Source organism: Numenius arquata, chromosome 7, assembly GCF_964106895.1.
Source record: "Numenius arquata chromosome 7, bNumArq3.hap1.1, whole genome shotgun sequence".
In the NCBI taxonomy this organism is placed as follows: domain Eukaryota; kingdom Metazoa; phylum Chordata; class Aves; order Charadriiformes; family Scolopacidae; genus Numenius; species Numenius arquata.
This window is the reverse complement of record NC_133582.1, coordinates 11,305,420-11,332,314: the sequence shown is the minus strand read 5'-3', so window position 1 is coordinate 11,332,314 and position 26,895 is coordinate 11,305,420. Positions and strand designations below refer to the sequence as shown.

The 26,895-nt window shown below is 38.5% G+C and overlaps 1 protein-coding gene across 2 annotated transcripts in view; it reads left to right on the top strand.

Annotated features, from left to right (window-relative positions):
• ASCC3 (activating signal cointegrator 1 complex subunit 3) overlaps positions 1 to 26,497 on the top strand; it is a 252,340-nt gene extending 225,843 nt beyond the window's left edge. Inside the window, exons 36-42 of one of the 2 annotated variants that reach the window (XM_074150228.1) lie at positions 3,889 to 4,113; positions 16,902 to 17,053; positions 17,559 to 17,709; positions 23,456 to 23,662; positions 23,935 to 23,937; positions 25,615 to 25,790; positions 25,889 to 26,036. In XM_074150228.1, coding sequence (XP_074006329.1) covers positions 3,889 to 4,113; positions 16,902 to 17,053; positions 17,559 to 17,709; positions 23,456 to 23,662; positions 23,935 to 23,937; positions 25,615 to 25,790; positions 25,889 to 26,036 — 1,062 coding nt within the window. Of the gene's footprint in view, positions 1 to 3,888; positions 4,114 to 16,901; positions 17,054 to 17,558; positions 17,710 to 23,455; positions 23,663 to 23,934; positions 23,938 to 25,614; positions 25,791 to 25,888 lie in introns of both variants that reach the window. The other variant, XM_074150229.1, reaches the window with a different exon arrangement.
• The last annotated feature ends 398 nt before the right edge of the window (positions 26,498 to 26,895 follow it).

The following is a 26,895-nucleotide window of genomic DNA, read 5'->3' as shown; positions in this document are numbered from 1 at the left end:
CTTTTTTGTTATTCTGGCAGTTAATTTAGTACTAGTTTACTACAAGATTTTTTTAATACTTCAGGTTAATGACTGTAAATTTTGGTATCAAATTTTCTAAGAATGCTTTTCCCTTGTTTCTTTCTACATCATAAACCTGAAAGAGAGCAAAACACATTGCAGGTTTATTAAAGTTCAAAATATGGTGTGTTTGAGTTCACTTTACCTATATAAAGAAAAAGAACTTACAGTCAGTCAGTTCTAAGGTAGTTTCAATAACAGCATCGCTAAAGAAAAGACGACTGGTTCAACTCTGGAATGTGAGAAACTATTTTTGGTTTGTTTTAGACCCTCATTGTTACAAATTAATCAACTGCTCTTTAAAGTCTAGAACTCATTAACTTTATAAGTTTTGCTGTTCCCATGACTGAACTGAACTTAAAATATTCAAGTTTACTTTAGTTGGTCACCTTGATCCCGTTTCTGTCTGTGCTCCACAAGTATCCTCTTCTCTCCTGTAAACAGAGGGCAAGATGTGGTTATTTGAGGTTTAAAATATTTCAGAAGGTTTACATGGGGTATAAGTTTATAGTTCAGCTCTCACTATAAAACAGTAAATTTTGGCCAAACTTATGCATTTTGTGGGTAGAAAGAAAATCTGGGGTTTTTTAACCCCGTGGACACTGCGGAGCATTGTGCTCGCCATGTTGGATACCTTATTTAAATTTTAGTTCAGTCTGACTCCTCAAACGCCTCATAGTACCAGAAAAGTGCAGGAGATACATTTCAAAGTAGGATGAGTTGTTTGCTTTAAAACAATTCTATCAATTCAAATAAAGGGTGATGATAAGCTGCGTATCTGGAACACGATGTTGCAGACAGGACTCTAAGGTGATTCTGTGGCTGCTGTTATGCGGGAAACAGAATTCAATTATCCGAATAGCCCTTTGGCCTTGTAAAATATAACTGTCGAGTTTATGCAGGTCTACGTGTGACATTTCTCACTGGCAAAGCAAGTTACTGGCTCCTGTATGACCCTGCGTCGCATACAAGTTGAAATGCAGGTTTCAGAGGACTCTTACACCTTCGAAACGATGCAGCAGTCTCTAATGCCCAAAAGAAGACATTACTGGGAAAGTCCATCACAGACCTACAGGAAAGGGAGATGTGACGTGACTGCCAAGCGCATGATTGCAGAACCCATAGCTAAAATTCCTAGTCATCTCCTGGTATGCTCCACGTTACGCTTAACTGTGTAGGTGCTTGTAAACATAATATTTGCACATGGGCGGCGATGGTCCTGATTTAACAGAATAAAAAGGGAAAGTGAAAAATGCACAGCAGCGCTTTGTGGTTTAACTATAAGGTTTGTATTAAGTTTCTTGACTTTAGAATGAAGATTAATGATTGATGTGTAATTTGATCTGTTTCCTCACCCATGGAAGTAAGAACAGTATTCAGACACAGTGTACTAAAATACTATATATTATATATTGGGTGGAATAGTTGAAGTTACAGCGTTTGCAGAACAGATTGAGATTCACAATGAAAAGGAAAACTAAAATGAAAAAATATTGAGTGAACAGCAGGGCCCATTTGAGGTGATTACAAAGGATGTTTCTTTATTCTGTCTTTTCTTGTGCAACCTGAAAACAGTAGCAGGGGGTTACAAGCAGAGTTCATCACAGACTTGTCAATCACTGTCATTTAACATTTTGCAATGGAAGATGTCTTTATTCAAGGACAGCTGGGCAAATCAGAGAAACAGATTTGCAGTTAGTAGTCTGTCCAGCCTACACTAAGCAAACAAGGACAGGGCAGACATACTGGCCTCTCACATAAAAATATAATGGACTCTGCTGACCTCGGTGCCCTCCATTCAGCTTCATTCTCAGTTGTATAAAAGCTTCACTACCCATTCTCAATTTCCTTTAATTACCTACATGATGCAGATAAGAAAATGAACCTCACTTACTTACAGTCAATGATCACAAACAGGAAATTAAGTAGGCAAGTTGTTTAAAATAAGAGGAGTGTTTTGGAGGTAAATAAAACATGTGCTGGGGAAGAATTAGGGAAAACGTGTTTTCAGGAGTACCAATTGGTCTGGAGTGACTTGGCTGATCCTTCTTCTTTCTGCTACTTTAAACTGCAAAGCAAAACTAAGTAAAAAATCTCCTTGGTAAATATTCTTCAAAATATCTTTGAAGGAGAAGCCAGTTAAATAAAAAGAGCGAAGCAAACATGCAGCCTTCTATAGGGCTTAAAAAGATTGTGACCTTAGGTTCAGAGAATAAATGACCACAGTTTTCACAAGAGATCTAGCAGAGACATCCAGGATTAAGCAGCCTCTGTCTTTAGTCAGTCTTCACTTCTAATCTGCAGTTGAGATATGAAATAAATTAATGACATTCTGATTTGCTTTCCAAATCTTAAGTTGTCTAATACCTATCTTTTCTGTTACATTTATATCACAGTTTAGGTGTACGTTCATTGTGCTGTTAAAGAAAATAGAAAATTTTGTGCTGTCAGTTTCCAAGGGGGTGAAAAAGAGATATATAACTGGTTTTAGGAGTTGTCAAAAAAGGTTCTGTGTGTTAGGATATTAATGAGTGGATACAGTACTTTGCAAGTCAATCAGGTAGTTCTATTAGGTGTTCTAAAATTGCCATTTTTCTTTACCTCACTCTGCACTGGTTACCATTGTGAATATTTCATTAATATGGATTTGCAGGAAGTCTGACTGGAGATTGAAGACCAAAACACATAATCTCAAATCTATAGTTTAAGAGGCATATAAAATCCTGAACACTTTTATTTAAAGGTCTCTGCTAAGCCCATAGTTTAGAAGACATTGCCCTTCGGGCTACCCATATTACTTTTTATTTTATGACAAAAGAAATACACTCTCTTAAATTACAGATGGAAAAGATATCACATAATTATAAAATTCTTACTTTAGTTGCATGTTTTATACTTTAGAAAGATCATTCTCATTCCAAACAAGAATATATATACATACATGCATAGCAGGGTTTTGTGGAGGGAAAAAAAACCCTCTAATTAGGTCACAGAACTGACTCTTCAGCTGAAATTACCGTTCTTAGGATGCTTCTGTTGAATTTTCTTTCATTCAGAGACAGTGGATTTCCTTAGCAGGAGAATAAACTTCTCTTCTCTTGCTACTAGAACTCGTTCCTCTCAGCCCCAAGGATGTTGCTACTCATAACTACAATTAGATTGCTTGTGGCTGGGCAGCTCCTTTTTGCAACAGCAAGAAAGTTCTTAGGCAGCTTCCTTTTTGGCATGAATGGTATTAGTCCCACTCTGGAGCACAGAGGATGGTTTTCAGCACCTACTTACAATTTTGCTTTTTGCTTTGGTTGCTGGTCATCCGTTGCTTAGACACTGGCTGCTCAAAATAGCGAAAACAGATTTTAAAATAACCTTACCAGAACTATTTCAAACCCACTGTGCTTTGAATACAAAAAGTAGAAACCCCAAAAATTGAAAATGTGAATTATTGACTTCTTTATAGCTAACCTTACAATGTTTTTGTGAGCCAACCAGGGCAGGATATCTGTAGAAGGTCATCTCAAATACTGAGTCCATCCAATGAATGTATTTATTTCACTACTTTTATTTTCTTCTTCTCTAATGTTAAAATCAGCTATGTGAAAAAAACTTTAAATGTGTGAATATTTGTGAATATTTTACTAGCTATTGTTTTCTCACACACATGATTTTGATCAATAAGTACGCTTTCTAAACATTAAAATGCTGCTATTTTAACAATGAAATCTAACTGTAGTAAATCAAATGCATATACTTTTACTGTCTTAATAAGGAGTAATAATTATTGTGAAGTCAATTACAATGTTGGGTTTTTTTATTTTTTTTTTTTTAAAGAACGCTGATGAGTACACAGATCTGCCTGTGAGACACAATGAAGATCAGATGAACAGTGAACTGGCAAAACATCTTCCCATTGAAGTCAATCCCCATTCATTTGACAGTTCACACACAAAAACACACCTCCTGCTGCAGGCCCACTTCAGTCACGCCATGCTGCCTTGTCCAGATTATGCAACTGATACAAAGACAGTGCTGGACCAAGCAATCAGAATATGTCAGGTATAGTAAAGACATTTCTATATTTAACTCTTGTTGCTTTACTATTTATTGTTAGTGTGTTGTAATATTCTGAACCTAGAAAAATCGGAACATTTCTTGCCATCTTGTGGAGAACTGGTACCACACGGTGTGATACTACTTTGTTTAGGGAGGAACTAGATGCCCATAAAGATGCCCACTTTAAAGAACTGGAGGTAAACAAACTTATGGTAAGAGACTGTGGTACCCTGGTTGGAGGCATCTGTTGCCACAGGGCTCGCCTCTTCTTTCATATGCAACGGCTTTCTGTCTCCAAACTGCGGAATGTTGTAAGTCATTCCTGCATGGGTTTGTGCTCCCTGCAGATTGTTATGCAGACCCCCAAGAACCTGTCTCCCACAGGTACTTCTATTTTTATAGCACCCAAAAGTGCTGTAGTCACTGCCAAGCATAAATAAAACACATTTTGAAATGTGATTTGGGACGAGATAGAGGGTTTTTCTCTAGCTTGTGAAGATATGCCTTCTATTTCCCAATTATCGCAGAGTCAGAGAGCGTGCTTTTAAACAAGATTTTAAACTCAGTCTGGAGGCTTGTGACTTTTACCGTTGTACTGCAGTCGCAACCCACAGAAACCAAACTGACCATGCAGGGTACTGGTGACAAGCAATCACATGCACAGCTGCATACCTCAAAAGCATTTTAAACTAGCAATTTGAGTTTGGAATAAAGCACTGCCATATCTGAAAAGCGCAATTACAATTACAGCAGGAAGGGTGAGTTCCAGTTGATGCAGAGAACAGCTGCCCCTTGGATTCTACTGGAAAGGGATAATATTCTCTTTAGCAGAACTGGACAAGGACTCATTCTCAGGTTCTTGAAGATCAAGTAGCCATCAACAAACTATTCTTTTTACCTTTCTCAGTTCCATGTCTGTTAAACAGGGACAATAGTTCTTTCTTCCTACAGTTTTTGTTTGCTCAAATTTTAATATCCTTGGTGATCTATGTGTCAGCTATGAGAATGAGGCTTTGATCTTGTTTGAAGCCTATTGGCAATATGGTAAGCGCAGACATCACTGTGTCAAGCCTACCAGTTTGTAAAACCACTCTGTGAGAAATTATTCATCAGTGCTCTAGACAGACAAAATACCGCGGGCAATTTACTGGCCAGTGATTTGGGTGGGTCTCAGCCTTACCCCATAGCAAAACCTGCAAGCTTGGAATACTAATATCAAACAAAGCAAAACTAAAATTAAGAAAAGGAAGGGAAGAAGCAAATAAATTATTTATTGTTACACAGTCTTAAACTTGGTAACCAGTAGTGCTTGAATGCAGGGCTATTCCAAATGTTTCAAATCCATAAAATCATGGTGCTGAAAGCTTCAATGTATGAACAGTTACTGTTCATAATACTCATTTCTTACCAGTGTCACTTGCTTAGGTGACAAAATTCACCTTTGTTTCAAATAAATTACATACTGAAAGTTCATTTGCACGTTCGTGGAATTAGCGTTTGGGGAGTTAATTTCATATTTGGGAAAATAATGTAAATTAAAGATTCTTTTCAATAATTATTTTGCTCAATATTTATCCTGCTATGCTAAGAAATGTAATTTTTAATCCTGTTGTAATACATAATAGGTGTTTCAGAAACGATCACTGAGAAGAAAAAAAACTAAAATATTCAAGAGTTCCTTTAAACTGAAGTAGGGTTCAGAAGAATAGGGTGCCATCCTGTGCCTTGGCACTCCCGCCTTCTGTTAACTACTATGGAATATTGCATATGCAGTCACGTTAAAAAAATTAAAAAGTTCCCCCTATTAAAAAAAAAAAAAGAAAAAAACATGCAAGCATTTTTGTATTTTGAAGTTGGCACATGGTTTACATCTCTTGGGAGAATATTTGTTCCATCTTATTAGTCACGCTTTCCAAACGGAGGTTAAAGTTCCCAGAATCTAAGCAATAGACAGGGTTACACTTTCAATACTGGTTGTTACCTTTTTCCTTAGCGCTGACCTGCTGGTGAACTCTGGGTCAACAGAGGTGGAAAAAAAGATGTTAGTTGTGAGAAAAGGAACTGAACCGTAGAAGGATCCATTGATAAACATATTCGGTGGGTGATGTTCTCTGTGTGTATGAACACACGTTCGCGCGCCACCAAATGTAAAATTCAGCACCGAGACAGGAGTTGGTTTTTGAGTTATGTTGAACTTTTGTTTATTTACTTACAAAGTACTTTAGCTGTTAAGGTTGTAGAGCTAACCTTCAAACTGTGACCTGAACATAAACTGTTATTTCTGCTGGGGGTATGTGAATGACAGACTTTCCATATCAGTGCTGCTTCTGTTACAAGAAAGCGAGATCTTTCAAAGAGCTTTTGCAAGTGGTTGTATCTCGGTAGGTACAGCAGGCCTCCATCCCAGCTCCCCTGCAGGTCACATTTCCCATCTCTAGCCACAGGACATGAGCGAGCCTCTTCCCATCGCAGGCTATTAAACTTCTCCACTCTTCTGTGCTGTCTTTCACCTGAATCAGTCTTCTCTCTCATGGTTCCTTTTGCATTCCACCCGTTGTGTCCTCCTACCCATTCCTCCAATGTCCTCTGGGCCTTTTTCATCACTAGTGGCTTTAGGTTGAGTAGTGTTAATGGTCAGTCAGAAAACTGTTAACAACATCAGATAGATGTAGCTGATAGGCTTCAGGTAAGACTTCACTCTCTTCTAATAAAAATCATTTATGCCATCACTCTTAAACTGATTTTCCTGAAATGTCTTAGAAGTTTTGGGTTTATGTTAGAATTCTGTTCCTCTGTACCCATGATGAAAGAAAGAAGTCATAAGCATTTAACAGAATTTGGGGAGTCGTGGTGCTGACTCAATAAAGGAATGTAATTGTTAACATAGAAAATGGAAGAAACATCTTCTGTTACAGTTTTCCTATAGTTAGCATTTGTTAGGTATAGACGGAGTTCATTACAGCAAGACAAAATTTACTCTCTGTTTACCCAGTATGAAATACAGAATTCTTTCCCTTTTACCGCAGAAATATGGGGAATAGCAATATGTAACCTTCTGGAAGGTGAACGCCTCTCTGCTCCCACACCCATCTCTGCCATGAGTGGCCGCTGAGGCGTTGACTAGACTGAAGGAATGTCCCTGCTCTCCACTGAAAAGCTCAGTTCAAAAAATCACAAGGTTGTTATCAGTGACAGCCTCTCACAGATAAAGCACAGAGGGTTCCCATGGCTCAGAAAATCTGCCATGACCTCCTATGTGATCTTGGGCAAGTCGTTTAATTTTTCTTTGCCTCTGTTACCTTTAATACCATTACAGTAAACTGCATCTTCTCTTCGAGCCTAGCACTCCATTTGCATTATTTTTGCTAGGAACAGATAGAGGTGTCGGTAGGATGGTGGTGAGCACTCCAGTAGCTGCTCAAAATCAAACACTTCTCTGCTTCTTGTAAAAGAACGTCAAAGAATAAAAATTCTAATGAAATTATTTGTCTAATATTTTTATAGAATATAATTATTACTGTAAAGACAATACCTCACCTTTTTTCCTATCTCTGATTTAAGACTATGTGAAATGGACTAAATCTAATCTCTTTTTTACTTCTTTTGTCAAGCCTTAAATTTTGTGACTGTGTATTCAGCGATCAGTTCTTACTCTGCTGTTCTAAGACTATCGCCTATATTTGCATTAATTGAAATGGATAATTGAGGCAGTAATACAGCCAGTCTCGGATTCAGCAGGGCAGTCTCTTCTAGGAAATAATGTGACAGTTCCTGGCTTTGCATTGGGATTGGCCACAAGCCTCCACTTGTAGTATAATCGTTGATAAAATATTTTAATATTGCCAGGAGCAGAACTGCCATGGAGCTCAGCCTTAACCTCTGAGAAGTGTTTACCTATGGATGTGTTAAACGCATCTCAGCAGGGAACCTGTGCACTGAGAAGAAGGACATGAAGTCAGATTCCAAACTGCGAAGACTCGTTTGCACGGGAAATGAGAACCTTGAGGCGGTGTCACTCACAGCCTGCCTTTCCCCATCACGTTACTCCTCCGGAGCATCTGATTCTGACAGGAAATAAAAAACTCTTTGGGTGAAGCACTGCATTTCCTTTGCTGCACAATGATGTGCGTAACACGGCTTTACCCATTCTAACGCAGTTAAAGGAAATAAGTTGTTTCTGGTCATTTAAATTGCAGCTTTTGCTACAGTTCTGCTTAGGAGAATCGTCTTTGTGGTACACGTTCAGGGTCATCGAATATTGCACAAATATGCTGCCCAATTCACCTGTCTCTTAAGAGCTTGCTTATGTACTAAAGGCTCACTCCACGAAACTGCAGACTGTTCTGGCTGGTGGTGGGAGCCGTATCTGCTGCTCCTCACCAAAAAGGTACTTTCTGCCCATACCAGCACAGCTGCAGACAGCAGAGGTGCCCGAGCTGCGGTTCCCAGACTAGAAGAATGAGAATGTCCTTCAGCTCTGGACTTCCCATCCTCCCCAAACCTCCTCAGCTCCTAACAGCCACTAAAACTATCGACTCGGGGAGCCATATCCCTTGGCTCATTTGTTTTCCTGCCTATGAGGAAATAGAGAAGTTCTTAAACATCCTAAGTGTGTTTTGAGCTCCTGTGTTGGCTGTTGTTAGTGGAGGTGTGCCGATTCCCTGCTGCAACGCGGTGGGAGTTACAGGAATGGCCTGTTTTACAGCTGCGCATGGAAGATTTGTCCAGAAGTACCCAGGGAAAGAGATAATTGTTTTGTTTAATGGGTGCGTTGGCAACTATAAATAAATGGGCAGCTTTACTGAAGGAAGGGAAGAGAATCAAATTAACTTGAGAATGCAGAGGATTATTCCGAAACAAGTGAAGAGCAGAGGCCGTATCTCTTTAGCTACTACACGTATTCTTTGTGTATGCGGTGATATTACAGCGAATAACACCACCTTTGCAGTTTGCCTTAACTACTGGCCGCCGTCATGCTTGGATGGCTATTATTCCACATTAGGAGGGTGGAAATAATAGAATAATCAAAACGCTTGTAGCACATATACTGGGCAGTAGTGCTCACTTATAGCTACTAAGCAGCAATGGATAGATCTGTAGCGAAAGGATCTGGGCATGGGAAACGCTGAGGTGGGATCGCTTGCCACCAGCTTGTGTTTTACAGGTATATGTGGGAGAAGGGAGGGTTGCCTTTGTGGCAGTGGCGGTGGGGTTTTTGCTTGCTGTGGATAATCGGTGAACTGGTGTATGGAAGCATCTTGGTGACAGTTTAATGATCCTTCGGTGCTGCTTATATATAATCCCTCCCCCACCCATGACAAACCTTTTCCCAGTTGGGGCTGGAGGAAATGAGTAATGCTTAACCCATTTGTGTGATCAATTCACTTAAGCAGCTACTGTGAAATGTTAATCACAACTTTAATTTGTACTGCATTAGCATTTTGATTAACTTGTAGGCTTGCTAGCACACTTGAAGCACTTTTACTCATAGTTACAGCTCGGAAATGACTTTTTGATTAATTAAGTTTGTTAGACAGCAGCTGAGCTTCCTGAATGCTAACCTTATGGGGCTAAAAGTTCAGGAGAAAGTTACTGGGAATAACTGTTGCTGTTGAAAAGGATTCTTCTGGATGCACTCAAAATGTTTTAATTATTTACAAAATATTACATTACTGCTTTGAAACTGACTTTAAAGAGGGCAGATTTATTATGAGAAAGATGCTGTATACTTTTCATGAGTTTGGTAGATTTGTGTAGGATTTGGGACAAATCATCTTTAAGACATTGTTTATGTTTAGGAAACTGGGATTTCTTGCCAAGAGATTTTTCTCAAAAACATTCTCTTGTATTCACAGTTCACTAGCATAGTAGAGAATATGAATTTATTAATTACTAACTTGAAAATAAATTGGATATTGGGACTCAACAAGTTCTGAACGTGTTGGGTTATGCCCTACCAAGTTTATATTGCTGGTATCACATTCCATAGCTGCTTTTCTCTCTGTAATTACTATTAAAAAAAAAAAAAAAAATCAGTAAGCACCCAAGGGTTGTGCTCCACTAAATGTAGACAGTAAGTGATTTGTCCTTTCCCTGGTTCTGATCGTACTAATAATGTTACTATGGAGGCTAAAGGATGAATGCAGGGATAGGAATCTTACAAAGCAGCCAGGAAGGTTGTAATTTGCATACATCAGTGAGACCTTTATGATGATGGGAGAATGAAGAATTAGTCTCTCGCAGGGGGTAGCAGAGCATATGGAAGAGGGAGCTGCCTATGCTTGTAAAAATTGAAGGGAAGGGGATGCAGAGGGCAGTATAAAAGGAATGCCTCCTGAATAGGATTAATTACATCTTATTCACTATATATCTGATAAATTACAAGGTGGGGAGGGGGGTGGTCATAGGCTGAAACTATACAGCTGTATGATTTAATTGACCTGAAAGAACTCCCCTCCCTCCCCTCAAATTAATACATTTCTAAAAAGTAATCTTGGACTAGATCTCTGAAGTGCAAAGGTTCTGTAGATACCTGGTTTACCAATCTATAACCTACAAAAGGTAGTGACCTTAAAACCCTCTGTAAGACTTCTTCAAATAAATCCCAACTTTGCAAGTCAGTTGTTGTTTCTGGAGTATATAATTGAAGCATCGTAATCATGATTTATATAAAAACATGAAATTTATAGTGCATGGCATGCTTTAACATCTGGAAAAATATTTTACTTATATTAGCATGATCTCAAGTCACATGTGGATCATAATATAATATTACACACTGGAAGGCTTCCTACGTTTGAAGCATGTGCAAAAAAGATTTATTATTATTCTGAATTCATCGTTTTCAGGAAAATGGGTAAAATGCATATGCTTTTGCATATTATTATCTATAAATATTTGTCATATAAACTCTGTAGTCCTAAACAGCTGTAATTAGGCACCATTCTAATTATTTTAATAGATATATAGATTTAAAGTCTATGGATTTCTAACTGAAGTCTAGTCCTAGACAACAGAACTTACATTAGCATGCAGCGAAGACGAGAGTGGGGACATTTTGATTATTTGATATGATACTATAAACAATAAATTCAGGTACAAAAACAGGTACAAAATCCAACCAGCCTTAACTCTGCTTTTTGATGTAACTGTGCAATAACAGTTTAAAGTATTTTATTCTTACACAGTTTATTTATTTTAAATTCTTTTTTCCTTCCTCGAAGCATCACCGCAGAGTAAGACATGTATTTGTTTGGCCCAGAATGAGCTGGATTTACTTTACTTTCAAGTCTAAGGTGCATGTCGTTCTGCACAGAAGGCCGAATACATTCCTGTACCAAACTTCCATTTCCCGAATGAAGGTGCTCAAGAAAGTGTCATAGCCTGTGAAGCACGGATACAAAAAAAGAAAAATTAATCTTTTAAGAGTGGAGAAGTTTGAGCCATGTAGCTCACCATGAGTACTCCTGAAGTTTCTGCCCCCATCCACCAAGTCATTACTACCAATGGCTTCACTGTAGGCAGTTGGCTTTTAGCTGAGCAATCACAGCTGTAATTCTCAGCCACAGTGGCACTTCTTACACTGCCTTAGTCTCCTCAGCCAGCCTCCGTATCCAGAGCAGTTACCGTTGTTCATTTAGCTTCATTGCCGCTTTCCTTAAATATAATCTAGCCACAAAATATTGACATTTATATTTACAATGTTTAAAATTACATTTATATTTACAGTATTTAAGTAGAAATGCTTAGTATATTCAGAGTTATATGACTGCTGACTTCAAACAGAAGAAGAAATTATTCCAAGCAGTATGCAGGCTCTGTTAATAAGATGCAAGGTGTTTCATTTTAACACTTCAATAACTTATCTTAAAGGAAAAAGCTATTTAAGTCATTTGAATAGATCAGAAATTCTGCTACTTGTACAGTCTCTGTTCCCCTGCCACCCAGTCATACAAGAGTGATCCAGAATATCTGGCTTTCAAATGAAGGATGTGAAAGTAATATCAAAAACAGTGTTAAAACTTTGAAAAAAGTTTCTAAAATAAAAGATATTTCAGTTGCTAGACAAATCTTCTAAGTGGACGGGGGCTGAGTAGGGTGGATGTGTTCATTATGGAACGATTTATTATCTGTTGTTTTGAGCACATATTCAGAGTGCTTTAAAACACCAGAGAAAGGCAATGGTTTGCTGTCAGTGAGTGTGCAACACACTCGCCTCTCCCACATCCTGCCTCCGTCTTTGCTTTCCCTCAAGGCAGGGAATTATAAACCATAATTTAAATTCCAAGCATGGGGAGTAACTTTGGCTAAAAAGAGGCAGACTGAAAAATCTCAGCGTCATGTTTGATCAAATTGTACCTTGCTGGTCTGTTTAAATAATTCAGTACTTGAGGATAACCAGCCACAGCTCCTGAAAATAAGATGATGGAAACCTGGTAAGAGATGCTGAGAGTTTCGTATTAATGCTCTCATGGAAAAAAAAAAAGTAGTAGCAAGATTTTGATCCAAACATTCTGACATTCAATTCTGAATATCATCGAAATGAAAATTTTTGCCATACGAGACAGACCCACATCCATCAGTTATTGAGCATCAGCGTTTTTATCCTACCCCTGCCATGGCTTACAGCTTGTTGCTTCCCAGGCTGATACAAGCCAAGCTATTTTTGATAATGTCAGACAAAATGTTAAAGGATGTGTCACTAATTGCTATTATTACTTTGTGGTAGTCCAAGTATGACACTTGAAAGGCTTAAAAGCTAATGCCTGATTCTTTCATTAAAACCCATCTCAGTATAGGCCTCTGCTTTTATTCTCCTAAGTGCAGGAAAAGGCCCAAATAAGATGACGGTAAACATGTTTTTCATTATAAGAAGTAATATTTCCCTTGGCTCCATCTATTTACCCCAACTTTCCTACTTTTGGTTAAAAAGTGGTGGGCTTAGGGAGTTGGGTTTTTTTTTTTTAACCTGTTGGTTTACCAAAAAATATTTGTATGTTTTTTTCTGTAAGTAAAAGCATCTTTATAGTTTTGTTGTTCCACTTCTTGCACTTACCGTCCTCTTAATTTTTTTTCTATGATGAAACTATCCTGCGTTGGCATGCAATTCTGAGGCTAGAAAGGCAGATAACCTATTTGTGCCATTTCTCAGTTTAGAAAAATATTCTTAATCTGTTCCAATCTTATAAACTATAACAGATTTAGAAATTACTTACTTCTTTGCCAAATAAGAGTTAAAGTTAAGAAGCCACAGATTTCTAGAACATCATTCTGGTTTGTAGTTAAAAACAACAACAAACCAAACAAGCAGCAACTGGAGAAAGTAGAGAAATTAAACATAATTCATTCAGATAACATAAATATTAAATACTAATCATTTTTTCTTGCCTTTTATATTGTTTTCTTTATTTAGTTGCTACATTTTATATAGCTAGTTTAGAGACAGGGGAATGACTCAATTCGTTACCTTGAGTATTTATAGGAATTTCAATAACCGTTTAAGTATCAAGCATCTGTGTGTTTTACACTTAGCGGGAAATGAAACGTGTGCAGGTTTCCAAGGCAGCAGATGAAACAAGCCAACTTTACCATTGTTCTGACTTTTTCACAATGTCACTGTCTTGGATTTCACATCCAGATAGAGACGCTGTGAATAAATTCTATGGGTGAAGAAGCAGAAAATAAGGAGGAAAAGAGGATTTGCCATGTGGATTCATTATAACAATGTGGAACACAGAGTCTCACACACACAGGCTTTCCTTACTCCCTACGGGATATCTATCTCTAGGCCTCTATCAATTTCTAGGAGATTTTCTAGGTTGAAAGGATCCTCCAGTTAATTTCAGTGTATAGCTTGTTTTAGATTTATCTTTCTCTTACGTCTTCTCTCCTCCTTTTCCCCTTTTCAAACCTCTGTTAAAAGGGGTGGGGGTAGGGGGATAGATTTTAAAAAAAAAAAAAGAAAGAAAACAATGAAAGCAGCGTTATGCACGTATCCTCACAAGCATTTTGTGAAAATACCACCGCTTCATGCTGACTAAAAATACAACTTGCTGTATTCGTCTTGCTGCCCGTGGAAAAGACGGGATACCTACGCACCCATTATTCTTCACGTACATACAGCGGTCTCGTCACTGAGGAAGACGATGCTTCAGGCTATGTCAGAACAGCAGAAAGGAAAGAACAAGAATCAGGTAGTGTAGAATAGGAGAGAGATACCGTGCCTGAGCAACACGCTCAGAGACGGGGACCGTACCTTATGTGTCGGCTTCAGTATATTTCAAAATGTGGAAGCGGGTAAAGAGCAACTTGCCCTGTAAGTTTAAAAGATCACTCTGAGAACGATTCCCTCTTCATCTGACTAAAAATCGTGTGAACCAACACATAAATCTACAGGCCATGAAGCTGCTTCTGCTTTCAAACGTGACTTCTAACACAGTTTTATTTTCTATTGGGTAAAAAGAATCAGACCTGGAAATCACCTTGGCAAGCCAAGTGAAGAGACAGAAGAAGAAAACCATTAATGTTGTGCTGGGAGGTACTGTTTCTAGGGTCACTAGGAATGTTATTGGGGTGTTTCGGGGTGCTATGGCTCTTCCTTCAAAAAAGACGGGTTAAATGTTGAATCTAGATCTTTAGTAGCCGAAAGGCACTTTATCCACAATTCATGAGAAATGAGACAACATTTGTGTAATACAGGGTAACACTTCAAATATTTTTCTAAGTGTCACTGATCTTATCACCCTGATCTGGAATAAAACCTGTTGAAATTGCATTGTAAACTGCTAAAATAAACTGTGTGACCGGCCAGGACTGAAACTAACTTGTGCCTTTAAACTCAGTATTTCTCCAGAATCAGTGTAATTTAATTGAAATAGCTCTGCGTGTGTAAACAACTCCTTTGTTTAAAGAAGATTTCACTGTTTAGTTTGCCTTAAGTAAATGCTGCCTTTTGTTTGTCTGTAAAACATTTGATTAAATGTAAAGACTTACATAGACAGCTTCTCCTCATTACACTACTGGCTGGAAAATAAGTTAAAATGACGGAGGTATCTGCTGTCTAAGGAAGTATCAAACAATATCATTGTCTTTAAAAGAAAAACCCATAGAAACATCTTAAGCCTAGTCCTAAACTACAGCTCTCCTACTACCAAGAAGATGGTATTTAAAGAAGTGTTGAAACTGTTCAATATACGAGACTCTTTTTTTGCTTTCTTAAAAAACATTTTCCAGTATTTTAAGCAAACTCCAAATTTTCTACGTGGCAAAACACTTTTAAATATATGACTTTCTACTGAATTAGAGTGTTGTAATATGAAGACCCACACTTTATTGTGATTGTAATGGTATTAAAAAACAAAATAAGCAAGATAACTAACATATTATAGCATCATTTTCTTCACCAGCTGAAATGCTTAGAATCATAGAATGGTTAGAGTTGGAAGGCACCTTAAAGATCATCAAGTTCCAACCCCCCTGCCATGGGCAGGGACACCTCCACCAGACCAGGTTGCTCAAAGCCCCACCCAGCCTGGTCTTGATTCTATAAATCATAATAAATTGTTTTAATGTACCCTAGACAGGGTGGAAAGTATATATTCAAATAACTGCATTTACTATTTTAAAAAATTATGTTGAAACCAAAAGCTCACGTTTGATCCTTTCTCCTTTGGAAGAACTCTTAAATTCTCTTTCAGACTAACCAAACAGAATTTAAGTCCAGTCAGGAAAAAAGGAAGCATAACAAATTTTTTCATGTCAGTAGGGCCACTGGCAATGCACAATTCCTAATAAATTTTGCAGATTTAGATCTTCAGGCTGGTGATACTTACAGCGTACCTCTTGCTTGTATTGTCTAAAGCGTAGTAAGTGGAAATGGAACAGAAACTCTGCAGACTTGGAAGGCGGGATGGTCGTTAACACTTTGAAATGTGGTGTGTAGCTGGAGAAGGGTTTTTGTTTGCTTGGGTTTGGGAAAGCTTTTCAGATTCAGGATAAAGATGCCAAAGGAGAGACAGCCAAGCATCCCTCCTTCTCAAGACAATCAACTCTTTACAATGCAAAGGGTGAAATCCATGTTATTTCTGATTTCACGATCCATGTTATTTCTGAGTATTTCTTACCCTAGGTAAACTATTAGCTATTTTGTAAACTTTCTTCAAGATTTCAAGTTAGGTGTCAGTGTTGAACAAAACCTCAAAAATACTCATTAAGCTAAATTTTAGGGGTTTTATCTAGTTCAAGAGATTTTTTAATTTAAGTCCTTAGGTTAAAATGGGAATAATAACTGCTACTGGTAAATGGCTTTAGTATTAATTTTTGATCAAACGTAAATATGTTGTTATTGTTGTTCTTAAATAGTTCAAGGATTTTTGAATAAATACGTGATTCTGGGAAAGCTCTTATGTGGAAATATAAACCAATACTGCAGTTAATTGTAACTTCTTCCTTAACAGTAAACTTTGATATTTATTCCTTTCATTCTGAGTTGGATTATGTAAAAGAGAGATTATTTGTAAGGAAAAGATCTCACCTTCTGCTCTCAGCCCCCAAAACACGATGTAAATTACCTTTTCAAGGGTAAGAGTTGATGATGATGATCCAGGATTTAATCCATCTTTTTTAATTCTAAAGGTGCCTACTGCCATCAGTAGAGGTTGAAGTAAATTCCCATGTTGAAGTCCTAGAAATTCCTGTATGTTAAACATTAAATAAATGCTTTTATTTGTATGAACCAGGTACACAGTTATACTACATTCTCTCTTTTTTTAATACCTGTCTCCTTTGATTAGGCAATGCTGGATGTTGCGGCGCATCACGGCTGGCTGGTGACTGCTCTGAATATAACCAATCTGGTGCAGATGGTGGTTCAGGGTAGATGGATACACGACTCTTCCCTGCTTACTTTGCCCAATATAGAGCTACACCACCTTTACCTTTTCCGGTATGTAATTCTTCTAAGCATTTGCAGGTTTGCAGCTTAATTCCATCTCTGACTGCTGATTGTGTTTGAATGTCATTGCTGTGCCCGAGAATGTTCATTAACGCTCCAGAAGCAGAACTCATTCTTTCGCAGTGATGCTTTCCCAAATGGAGTTTCTGTTTTCAATATTCATTGATTAATTAACCCCCACAAATTATTTTGAGAACTATGATTCCAGACAAATTAATAAGAGATCGCTGGAAGGGTTCCAAGTCCTAACAAATCTAACTCTGTATATTAATTATCTCTTTATTTTAATCCATTATAAAAATACATTAGTATCCATCTTAGCATCATAGATAACGCTAAGCTCTACAGATGCCTGGATGGTGCAGTAATTAATGCCACCCAAACACAAATGACCAGCATTTAATAACAGAAACCAGTATCAAGTTTTAGCACCAAAACAACTGAAAACAAATGTTTGCTTTCCCTCCCTGGGCATATGTTTTGCTCTCTGCATCAGGAAGTGGAGCCAAGGCAAAAGGAAGAGCGCGCACGGAGGTTACCAAGGCCCCATCGAGTGTCTTCCCGAACTAATGGCTGCCTGCGAAGGAAGGGAGAATGTTTTTGCTTCCATTGTGGACAGTGAATTGCAAACAGCACACGTTTCACAGGTAATACTGTCTGTCCGTGGTCATTATCAATGTGATTGGAAAGGAAGAGTAGTTGGGAAAAGAAATACTCTCTTTGCTTCCGTTCAGCAAATGCCGTGTGAGGTTCTGGATAAAGTGCAACACATTCATTGCTCTAATTCCAGGGCACTGCCAGCTTTACAGGGTTTCTTCTCTGCCTGTTTTCTTAATATTATTTTCACTTGTTCCCTGCTAACCAGTAAGAGAGTCTGGTTTATGGCTGATATTGCCACATCTCTTTGCTCTGAAGATGCTTCTCCAGGTCATTCAATCTGCTCAGTGTTATCCACCCTTTCAGAGCCAGCTATGCACTAGGAATACATGCATTGCAAATGGCATCGTAGCTGCTTTCTGAAGCGGTCTGTCAAACACCATTTTTTTTCCGACAATACCCTTAGTAAAAGATCCAGCGCTCATTTTCTATTTGAAAGAGAAAAATGGAGATGAAATTCTCACACCTCACAGGGGGAAGAAAAAACACTATCTCAAAATATTGAGGCTGCTGGAGTCTTATTTTCAGTTTGGTTTTCAAGCCACTTTCAGCGAAGGGCAGCTACGTTCCATAGTATTCGTCACATGCTAAGCCTATTGATTTCAAATCAATGTACCAAAGATGAAAACTTCAAAAGCCATACTTCAAATGGTTTTTATTTGAATATTTAAAAGGACAGCAATATGTCCTGTGTTTGACTGTTCAGCTTCAGTTAAACCTTTTACTGGTATGCAAACAAGAAGAAAAGTACTTAAGCGTCTATAACAGACATCTGCATTTGTAACTAAATTAACATCAAAATTTTGAATTAAGAAAATGTATTGACATCAAAACGAGGCTTCCTTTAACAACAGATTTCTAACATAATACACGTTGATTTTAGTCCAACTTTCAGATGTGATAAAAAATTAGAACATTGTTATAATTAGTTCAGGGAGAACTCAGAAGTAAACTTACTTAATTTATTTGCATAAATTGCCATTCTGTTATCTTTAAAAGCAAATGCAAATTGGCTCTGTCTGATATGATGATGGTTATTTGGCTCAAAAGTGCTTCAATTTGCGTAGCAATCTGGTGTCGTCTCTGCAGTGAGGCGATCCCAGGTAACATACAAATCCTGAATTATTCCAGAAATTAGTATGTTTAAAGCATCAATTTAAGTGCTAATTGCAGTAGTAATGAGAAAAAGCAGTACTACTGTGAGATTTGCATCTACTGCCCCATCAGTATGCCTGGAACGGCTGCTGACTGGCAGAGGATTTGGCTGCTAATTAAATAATTGTATGCATGGCAGTGTTCTCGTCTGATTCAATAGATGAAGATTAATCCTCAGATAAATATGTTTGGCTGGTATTGAAATGTCTTAGCAGTTTCTTCAAAAATAGCTTGTGTGTATGTGGTGTGTACGTTCACGCTGTGAATGACTCTATGCCTCTATATTTCTATGTTTGTAAATACAGACGCAGATAAAGAGGGGAAAACATAACGCCTTAGCCTCATATAAGGAGAAAGTTTCATTCCCATGAGCTGGGAATGGCCGTATTGGGGATAGCAAAGCCATGACTGTATTATGCAGGTCATTACAAACGTGAAACATTTATACCAACATTTTATATGCTTTATGGCATTTTTATATTTTTTTTTCAGAAAAAAATCTATTGTAATTACGTTGTAGAGAATTAAAATTCATATTAATACTGCCTGTTGAGTGCCTTCATACGTAAAGTCCTTCAAGGCACACTTAGGGACCAACCAAAAGAAAAATTCTTCAATAAAAAATGCATCTTTGTGATATATTTTCTATAATGAAAGAATATAAGATTACAGAATTTAAGGCTAGCATGCAGGCACCAGACCTGAACAAAGTCAAATGAAGTGGCAAGTGCACCACTAAATTGCCAAAAATATTCTTTTCCTAACAAACCTTTTACTTCTCACTCACAGTATATTGAACCTGTATCTTAAACCTCTTATTAGCATGAAACTGGTAAAAACAGTTTGAGCTTTATATAAATTTGAGGCAGACAGGAAAAGGAAGAAATTTCACATTTGGAAAGAAGAAAATGTCTTTTAAGCAGATTGGTAATTAATTTTTAAATAGCAGCTCTTGAAGCTGGTCATGGATTTGGAATATTAGGCTAAGTCCTGGGGAGACAGATTATTGGCAAAAATGCTAATGATGTTATCAAAGGTTCATGAAGAATTTCTCACATGATTATTACTTGAATCTATGGGTTTGGTAGGTAAATATATATACAGTATATATGTACATGCACATGTTGGGCATCTTGATTTATTTAAAAGGCGATACTATGTTCTTCTGCCATTCTATGCAGCAAGAAAACAGTAAAATTGTCAAGAAATATCTAAGTGACATGGGAGCCTGAGTTTAATTTTCCAAAAGTTAGTTATAATCCTAAACCTCACTGAAAGTCACCCAGGCTTTAAAAGCCGACAGCCTAAATTCAAGAACTATTTAGACTGTAACTCTGATCTTTGGCCTAAGCTCCATGTTTGTTTCAGTGATTCATTCTGAAACATATTTCTTTAACAAATCTTTTTCAGTTTTGAAATCACTTAGGCATAAGGCATCTTTTAAAATACTAAGCTGATATTTATATTAGTGAAAGAGAAAAAAGAAACGTCAAGATTGAAAAAAGCATTATGCCTGCTGTAGTACCAGCTGCTTTTCCTCTGGAAGTATCTGTGTTCCTGTGATCTTTTTCATTTTCACCTGCTACTACTGGACTTTTTTCCTCAGTAAGAAAAGCATTTCTTCCTTTTTTTCCACATTGTGTGGATGATGGAAAGGCAGGCTCCTGTCCGTACTGTATCAATGACCAAGCAGTACTAACTTTACCTTTACTTTTTAAATACACAAGGCCTGGAGAATGACATATTACTAATTATCTAATTAGAAAGTTACTCCAAATAACTTTGGTTTGTTTGCACTGTAAAAGCTACATGAGGACATGACAGCCTTTGACAAACAGAATATGTTGGGGTTGTACCATATAAACCAGACCAAATCATAGTCTTCAACACAGCGACAGGTAACGCCACTACGGGAGTTCGTACGTTCTGATCTCTGCTGAAATTAAACTTTGTTCTAACATAATTGTAACAAGTCTTGTTCTCTGAGACGGTACACATAAAAGTTTTCCAGGTAAATGATATCTAAAGTACAACCAAAGGGCTTATCACCAGGTTGGTGTGTGTTGGGGTGCCTCCACTGAGCACAGCAGAGTATGCTGGTGCACGGGGAGTCCCACGCGGTAGGTCTGTACAGTTCCTACAGTGAGTTTCGTCTTAAACACCTTTACATTAAACAGAAAATGATTTGCCGGTCAAGGCGTTACTACTCGTCTCATACAGTGTGATCTGCTGGAGGTGATTTTAATAGTCTCTTGTGTGTTAAATGTAGGGAAATCCTGGCAACAACTAACTAATTAGGAATGACTGTGGTGTTTTTTCTGCTTCAAGGTGCTGCCTTTTTTCCCCCCTTTTCCCTTTCACAGTTGGGACAAAGAGGGATATCTTTTCCCTTAATGCTTAGCTGTTTAGTTTCCGTTATCATTTTCCTGCCCTTCCTTAGCTAAGGCAGTATTAAGAACATAGTGCAATTCATGGCTTCCCCTGCTTTTACACTGTGGCTCCCGAGCGCTCACAGCTGGGCCCTCCCCACCTTCTCCATTGAAGGGGCACAGCTGTTCCTGCAGCACACAGGAGAGGGGAGGGAGAGACAGAGAGATTAGCTGTAGCCTAAATCAGTTTTCTCATTTAGTTCAGCCAGGCTCTGGTAATGCAGCCATTTTAATCCAACCAGCTGAAATGGGCAGTCCTGCCCTCCCCGTGCCATTGTCACCTCTCCTGACCTAGCTCACCACACAGCTGCACAGGCCCTGCCGATGCTTCGGGAAAGGAGGTGGGAACAAGCATTTGGGGACCAGGGGAGGAGGGATCATACCAGCCCCTGCGCTGTCAGTCAAAATGGCCTGTAGCCAAGCGGCTTCCTGAATCCTTGGGCCAGCAGGGGAGAAGGCTGGACCACTTCTTTCAGTGGCCCTGAAGGTTCATGCCTATTCAGAGTACTCACAGGATTAGAGACTGTGCTTCCACAATCAGCTTTAAGCTGATGGGAGTTCATGCTATCACCACCAGAATGATTAGCAACCCATCCATCGAGCTGCACAATCACAGCGTGGTCGTGCCAACGTCTCGGGGACGCAGGGGGAAAGGGCTGGCGAGGAAGGTGTTGGAGAGAGGGACGGCACCCCCTTTTCCTACAGCAGCACGATCTTAGCTCTGCTTACCCCGGCTGCTGTATCCCTCATCAGGTATTAACATGTACCATTGCTGTCACTATGAATCATGGAATGATGTCTCCAAAAAGCAAACTGAGCTTGTATTTTAGGGCTCTGTGTCTTCCGGCACAGAAAAAGTAATGAGAGACACATCAAGCACAATCGAAATGAAAACAGATTTTGTTGAAAGACAAGATGGTCAAACCAGTAAATGAAAAATGAAATACACTTTAGTCTTTTTCCAGATGAAACATTTCTGTTCCAGGCCAGTGTTGCCCATGCGACTATGGCTACCCTCTTCATTCCCACAAGTTCCCATTTTGACATCTGCTGGCTCTTTACCAAGAGCAATATTCTTTCTTCCTTCTCCTTCCCACCCTCTAGCTTTTCATATGTGTTGTTTGAAAACATGGATGAAATGCTGGTTCCTGTTTTGTTTTGGGGGTGGAGGGGAAGGAGGGCAGGGTGGAGGGTGGTTCTTGGGTTTTTGTTTGTTTTTCTTCCAGTGCCAGCCTCATCTATCTTTATCAGCCATAGCCAGGCCACAAATCACTGCCTCCATTCCACAGCCCATTTTTCCTCTTCTTCTTCCTAACGAATTTCATTGAGTGAACTTGCCAATTTTCTTTTCACTTAAATGAAAGCCTGCATTGCTCCCCTCCATTTTCATCACAGCTTCTCAGAGCTGCTTTTCCTCGTCTGATGGAGACCAGAATGAGAGATAGACAGGGCTGCATTTTCAGGATGCCTCTTTAAGGTTGAAGAGAGTGTCACGTTCAGCTGCACAAATCGTGTGCCTCTAACAACAGTTCTCCGCACAAGGATGAGAGAAAGTTGAGGGCCTGTTGCAGTTCATGAGAAACCACAGAGACTTAAGATTCCTCAGGAGGACTGTAAGAAAGAGGGTTCGTTAAGATGGATGCAAGAAAGCCTTAAAAAAAAAAAACCTAGGGATAACTTTGGATATGCAGTTGAACTTTTGGTTAATTATCTGAACTGATCCTCTGAACTCTCTGAGGTTTGCCCATTGCTAATTAGCACTGCAGTGACTTGTTCTTTATGGATTATGCTAAGGAAGTTTAATTTAAAACTTAATTATACTAGTTTTTAAGTGGCTTATAGGGAAAAAATACTTTAATCGGGAGCGGTAAGGAATTTTTCCTGTGTTCAGCCATCAGTAATCTTAGTCAGGCACGTGTAAGGTGCTTGAGGAGTTTCACATTTGTTTTATTTGCGTAGAAGAAAGTAGAGTAAGAGGTTAATGAAAAGTATTTTATGCTTATGATTGACAGTCGTATGATTATATGACATTCTAATACATAATAAAATATTATAGAATAAATATGTAGACTGCACATTGAATTGTTATTGTTACAGTGACAATGATTGTATAGATTGTCTTGTAATCCACAGGGATCTGTTTTTTCTACAGGCCTGGAATTTCTTGTGCCGTTTGCCAATTGTAAACGTCAGCCTGAGCATTAAGGGCTGCTGGGATGACCCAGCTCAGCCACAGAACGAAGTGCCTGTTCCTTCTTTGGCAACAGACACGCGGGACGACAAGAGATGGATCAAACTGCACGCTGATCAGGAGTATGTGCTCCAGATACATCTGCAGAGAACCCAGATGGGCTACCAGGTAGATTCATTTATCATTTCTCTCCCAAGACCAGAAGTTTCCAATAATCCATTTCCGTTATCAATAATGCTTTATAAGGTGTAACAGGGGGGTTTATGGCTTAAGTATTATGTAAATTATGAACAGTTTCAAAGCCTTTTCTTTGTTAGTGATGAAGCAAATGGTTTTTCAGGTTGCAATAGGGTAGTAAATAGACTCTTCAGGTAAAATCCTAGACCAATTCAAGTCCATGAAAAAATTTTCTTGTTATTTTTAACAAACCGGAAGCTCAGAAGGTTCATTTGTTTGGGTACTGTAAGCAGTGACAGTAGAGAGAATAACTCCACAGGTGGTATTTAAGTATTTGCCAGCCCGTAACTTCTACCACTCCTACTCTTGCGTATCCTGCTTCCCCAAACCAGTTTATAATCTTCCCTATCACATTCCCATGTACCTCCACACTGCCTACCAGACCATACCTATCAATAAGTTTCTACTCGTAACACATCCTCAGGCCTTTACTGAGGATCTTTTCCTCATATTTTGCGTTTTTTGAACAGCTCCTAGAACAACTTCTACCTAAATTCTTTTCCACGCCTAAATTTCAGTCCCACCCCTTTGCCCAGTTCAAGCACGTCCCATTTCCTCTTGGGCTGGTCACCTCCCTGTGCCCAGCCAGAAAACACCGGCAGCTGCCCAGGTTTCCAGCTGCTCTGCCGGAGCAGCAGTATCTCGCTGTACCTGTGTGTCGGCTCCTGGGAGTGTGAGGACCCTGCCTCCTGCCTCCCAGTCAGGCACTGCTGAAACTGGAGCTACCGCTTACTTACAGATGCGGTGTTTTCATCCGCATACCCTAAGCGGTATATGGACCACCACGATTGTCATTTTGCTAATGAATTTCTCTAACTTTTCAAACAACTAAGAATGATAATTACCAGCATTTTTGTTAGGATACAAAGAAGAATTCAAGATATAAGCAGAGAACAGTTCTACATGTTAGTTCTGAGACCCTTAAGACAACTTCATTTTGATAAAATTAACATCAGAGATACGTATGTTCTGGTGTAAATCCTGAAGTTAACTTACATTAGTTAAAGAATTATATTTGAAAAGTATTCTTGTCACCACTGCTTCAAGGGGAGACTGTCTCACTTGCAGGAAGGAAAAGGGGTCAAAGCTCCTTCGTAAGTCATTCTATTTGCTGTGCCAGCCACCTACAGAGACTTTCCCTAACCAGAAGCCACAGAAAAGGAGGGAGAAGGAGCATTTTATGCAGTGATTGCTGTTTTATAAACCTCTCCTAGAATTCGATCCCTCTTTTGTAAGAAACAGCTGGATCAAACTGTTTCCAAAGCTTCATTGCTACGGTGGTTCTTTTTCTTCTGTATAAATCTTCAGTAAAAAGCTTTCCAGCGACAGAACACGGAATGAATGCTGATTGAGTGTGCTTCATTACGTCTTCAGCTTCCAGCAGTAAAGTCACTGTCTTAAAGAATCACTGAAATAATCTTTCCTTTTGCTATATCAACCTCAAATAAAGACTTCGAGTGCTGTTTTTGTCTTTATATTAATCTTGAACACTATTGTTTAGCTTTATTTAAAGACACTAGGTTTACAATTAACCCTTCTGCAGAGAATAGCATTTGGAATATATTAGATGAATTTACAAAAAAGGAACAGAATTTCAATTCAAGTTTAAATAGCTTACAAAATAAGCTGAATAGTATCTCATATTCTGGGGTTTTCTCTGTGGACTGTGATTTTGTTGTTTTTTGGTTTTTTGTTTTTTTGTTTGTTTGTTTTTTAAAACCCTCATCTTGAAAGAAACAACAAAAATATTTGAGTTTGGCTAAATTATAGCCTTATGTAACAATTCACTACAACGTGGTTTTGAGGTGGTTTTCATTCAAGGAAGAATGGCATTTTGGAAAGGTGATGTCTTGTTTTCCTAAACTGTTTCTTTTCCCCAACAGGGAAAGCAAGACAGTAAAGCAGTGGCTCCTCGATTCCCCAAAGTTAAAGATGAAGGATGGTTTTTGATACTGGGAGAAGTCGATAAAAAAGAACTCATCGCCCTGAAGAGAACTGGATATATCAGAAATCGAAATACCGTTTCTGTTGCTTTTTATACTCCGGAAACTCCTGGAAAGTATGACAAATTTACAAATTAAGTTCTGTTAAAGATTGTCTTTTCCAAGTCGTCAAGACCTAATTTCCAAACTAACGATTCTGCTTGTTACGTTTTAGGTGTATCTATACGTTGTATCTGATGAGTGACAGTTACCTTGGCATGGACCAACAGTACGATATTTACCTGAACATTATCCCAGCTGGTACCTCAGCGCAAGTCACAGCAGAGGCGCCTGATGCCATGAGTCACCTGGCTCTGAAGTAAGGTGACCTGAAAAGTCCATTCAAAAGAACTGGTCCTGCAGCTAAGACATCTGGTCGTTCTGGACACCCAAAAATGCGTTTGCCTTAGTGGAACCAACTTCAAACCTCAAGACAACTAGGAAACTGAAAGTGACTACTGTATCGACTCTGGTAACACAGAGTTAGCCACAGTGGCCTTACTCCTTTATGAGGATTTGTCTTTTCTTGTTTCGTCTTTCTTCTTTCAGAAGTCATATTGTTAATTGAATTTTGACACATCAAAATAAAAGACAAAAGATACTGCAATTTGCGCAAATCTAGGGCTATAGTCCTCATTTTGAAAAGTGTTCTGTAGCCTATGTATTAATGTAGTTTAAATAGTCACCTTTTTTAATTTATAGGGCAAAGTACAAAATTTGATCTAAGAACTGCTGAAAATATTGATGGATGTGTTATATTTCATCTTTAATAAAATATGTCCATAAGAATGTTTCGCACTAGATTTTTCAGTGTAAAATATGAGCTACATAGTAACAAAATCTCCCTCTTGCACGTACTATATTTTGAAGGCGATAATCTAAAGGAAAAATTTCACAAATTTCTATTAATTATATATGCAGTAAATCTGGTTATAAAGGCATTCTAAATAGTATAAAATAGTCCCAGTATAGCAATGATGCAATTTATATAGATCACAATTAAAGTTTAGTGTCTTTTTCCTGAATTTTGAAGAACTAAGGCATATGAAATCGGGTGTCTTGTTCTAGAGTTTAGTGCTAAAGTGGGCAACTACAGTCTGCAAATAAGGGAAAAGGGGGGTCCAAAAACCGGGTTTACAACAGACAGCTTGATGGGCAAGAAGAGCCCTGCCAGACCATAGG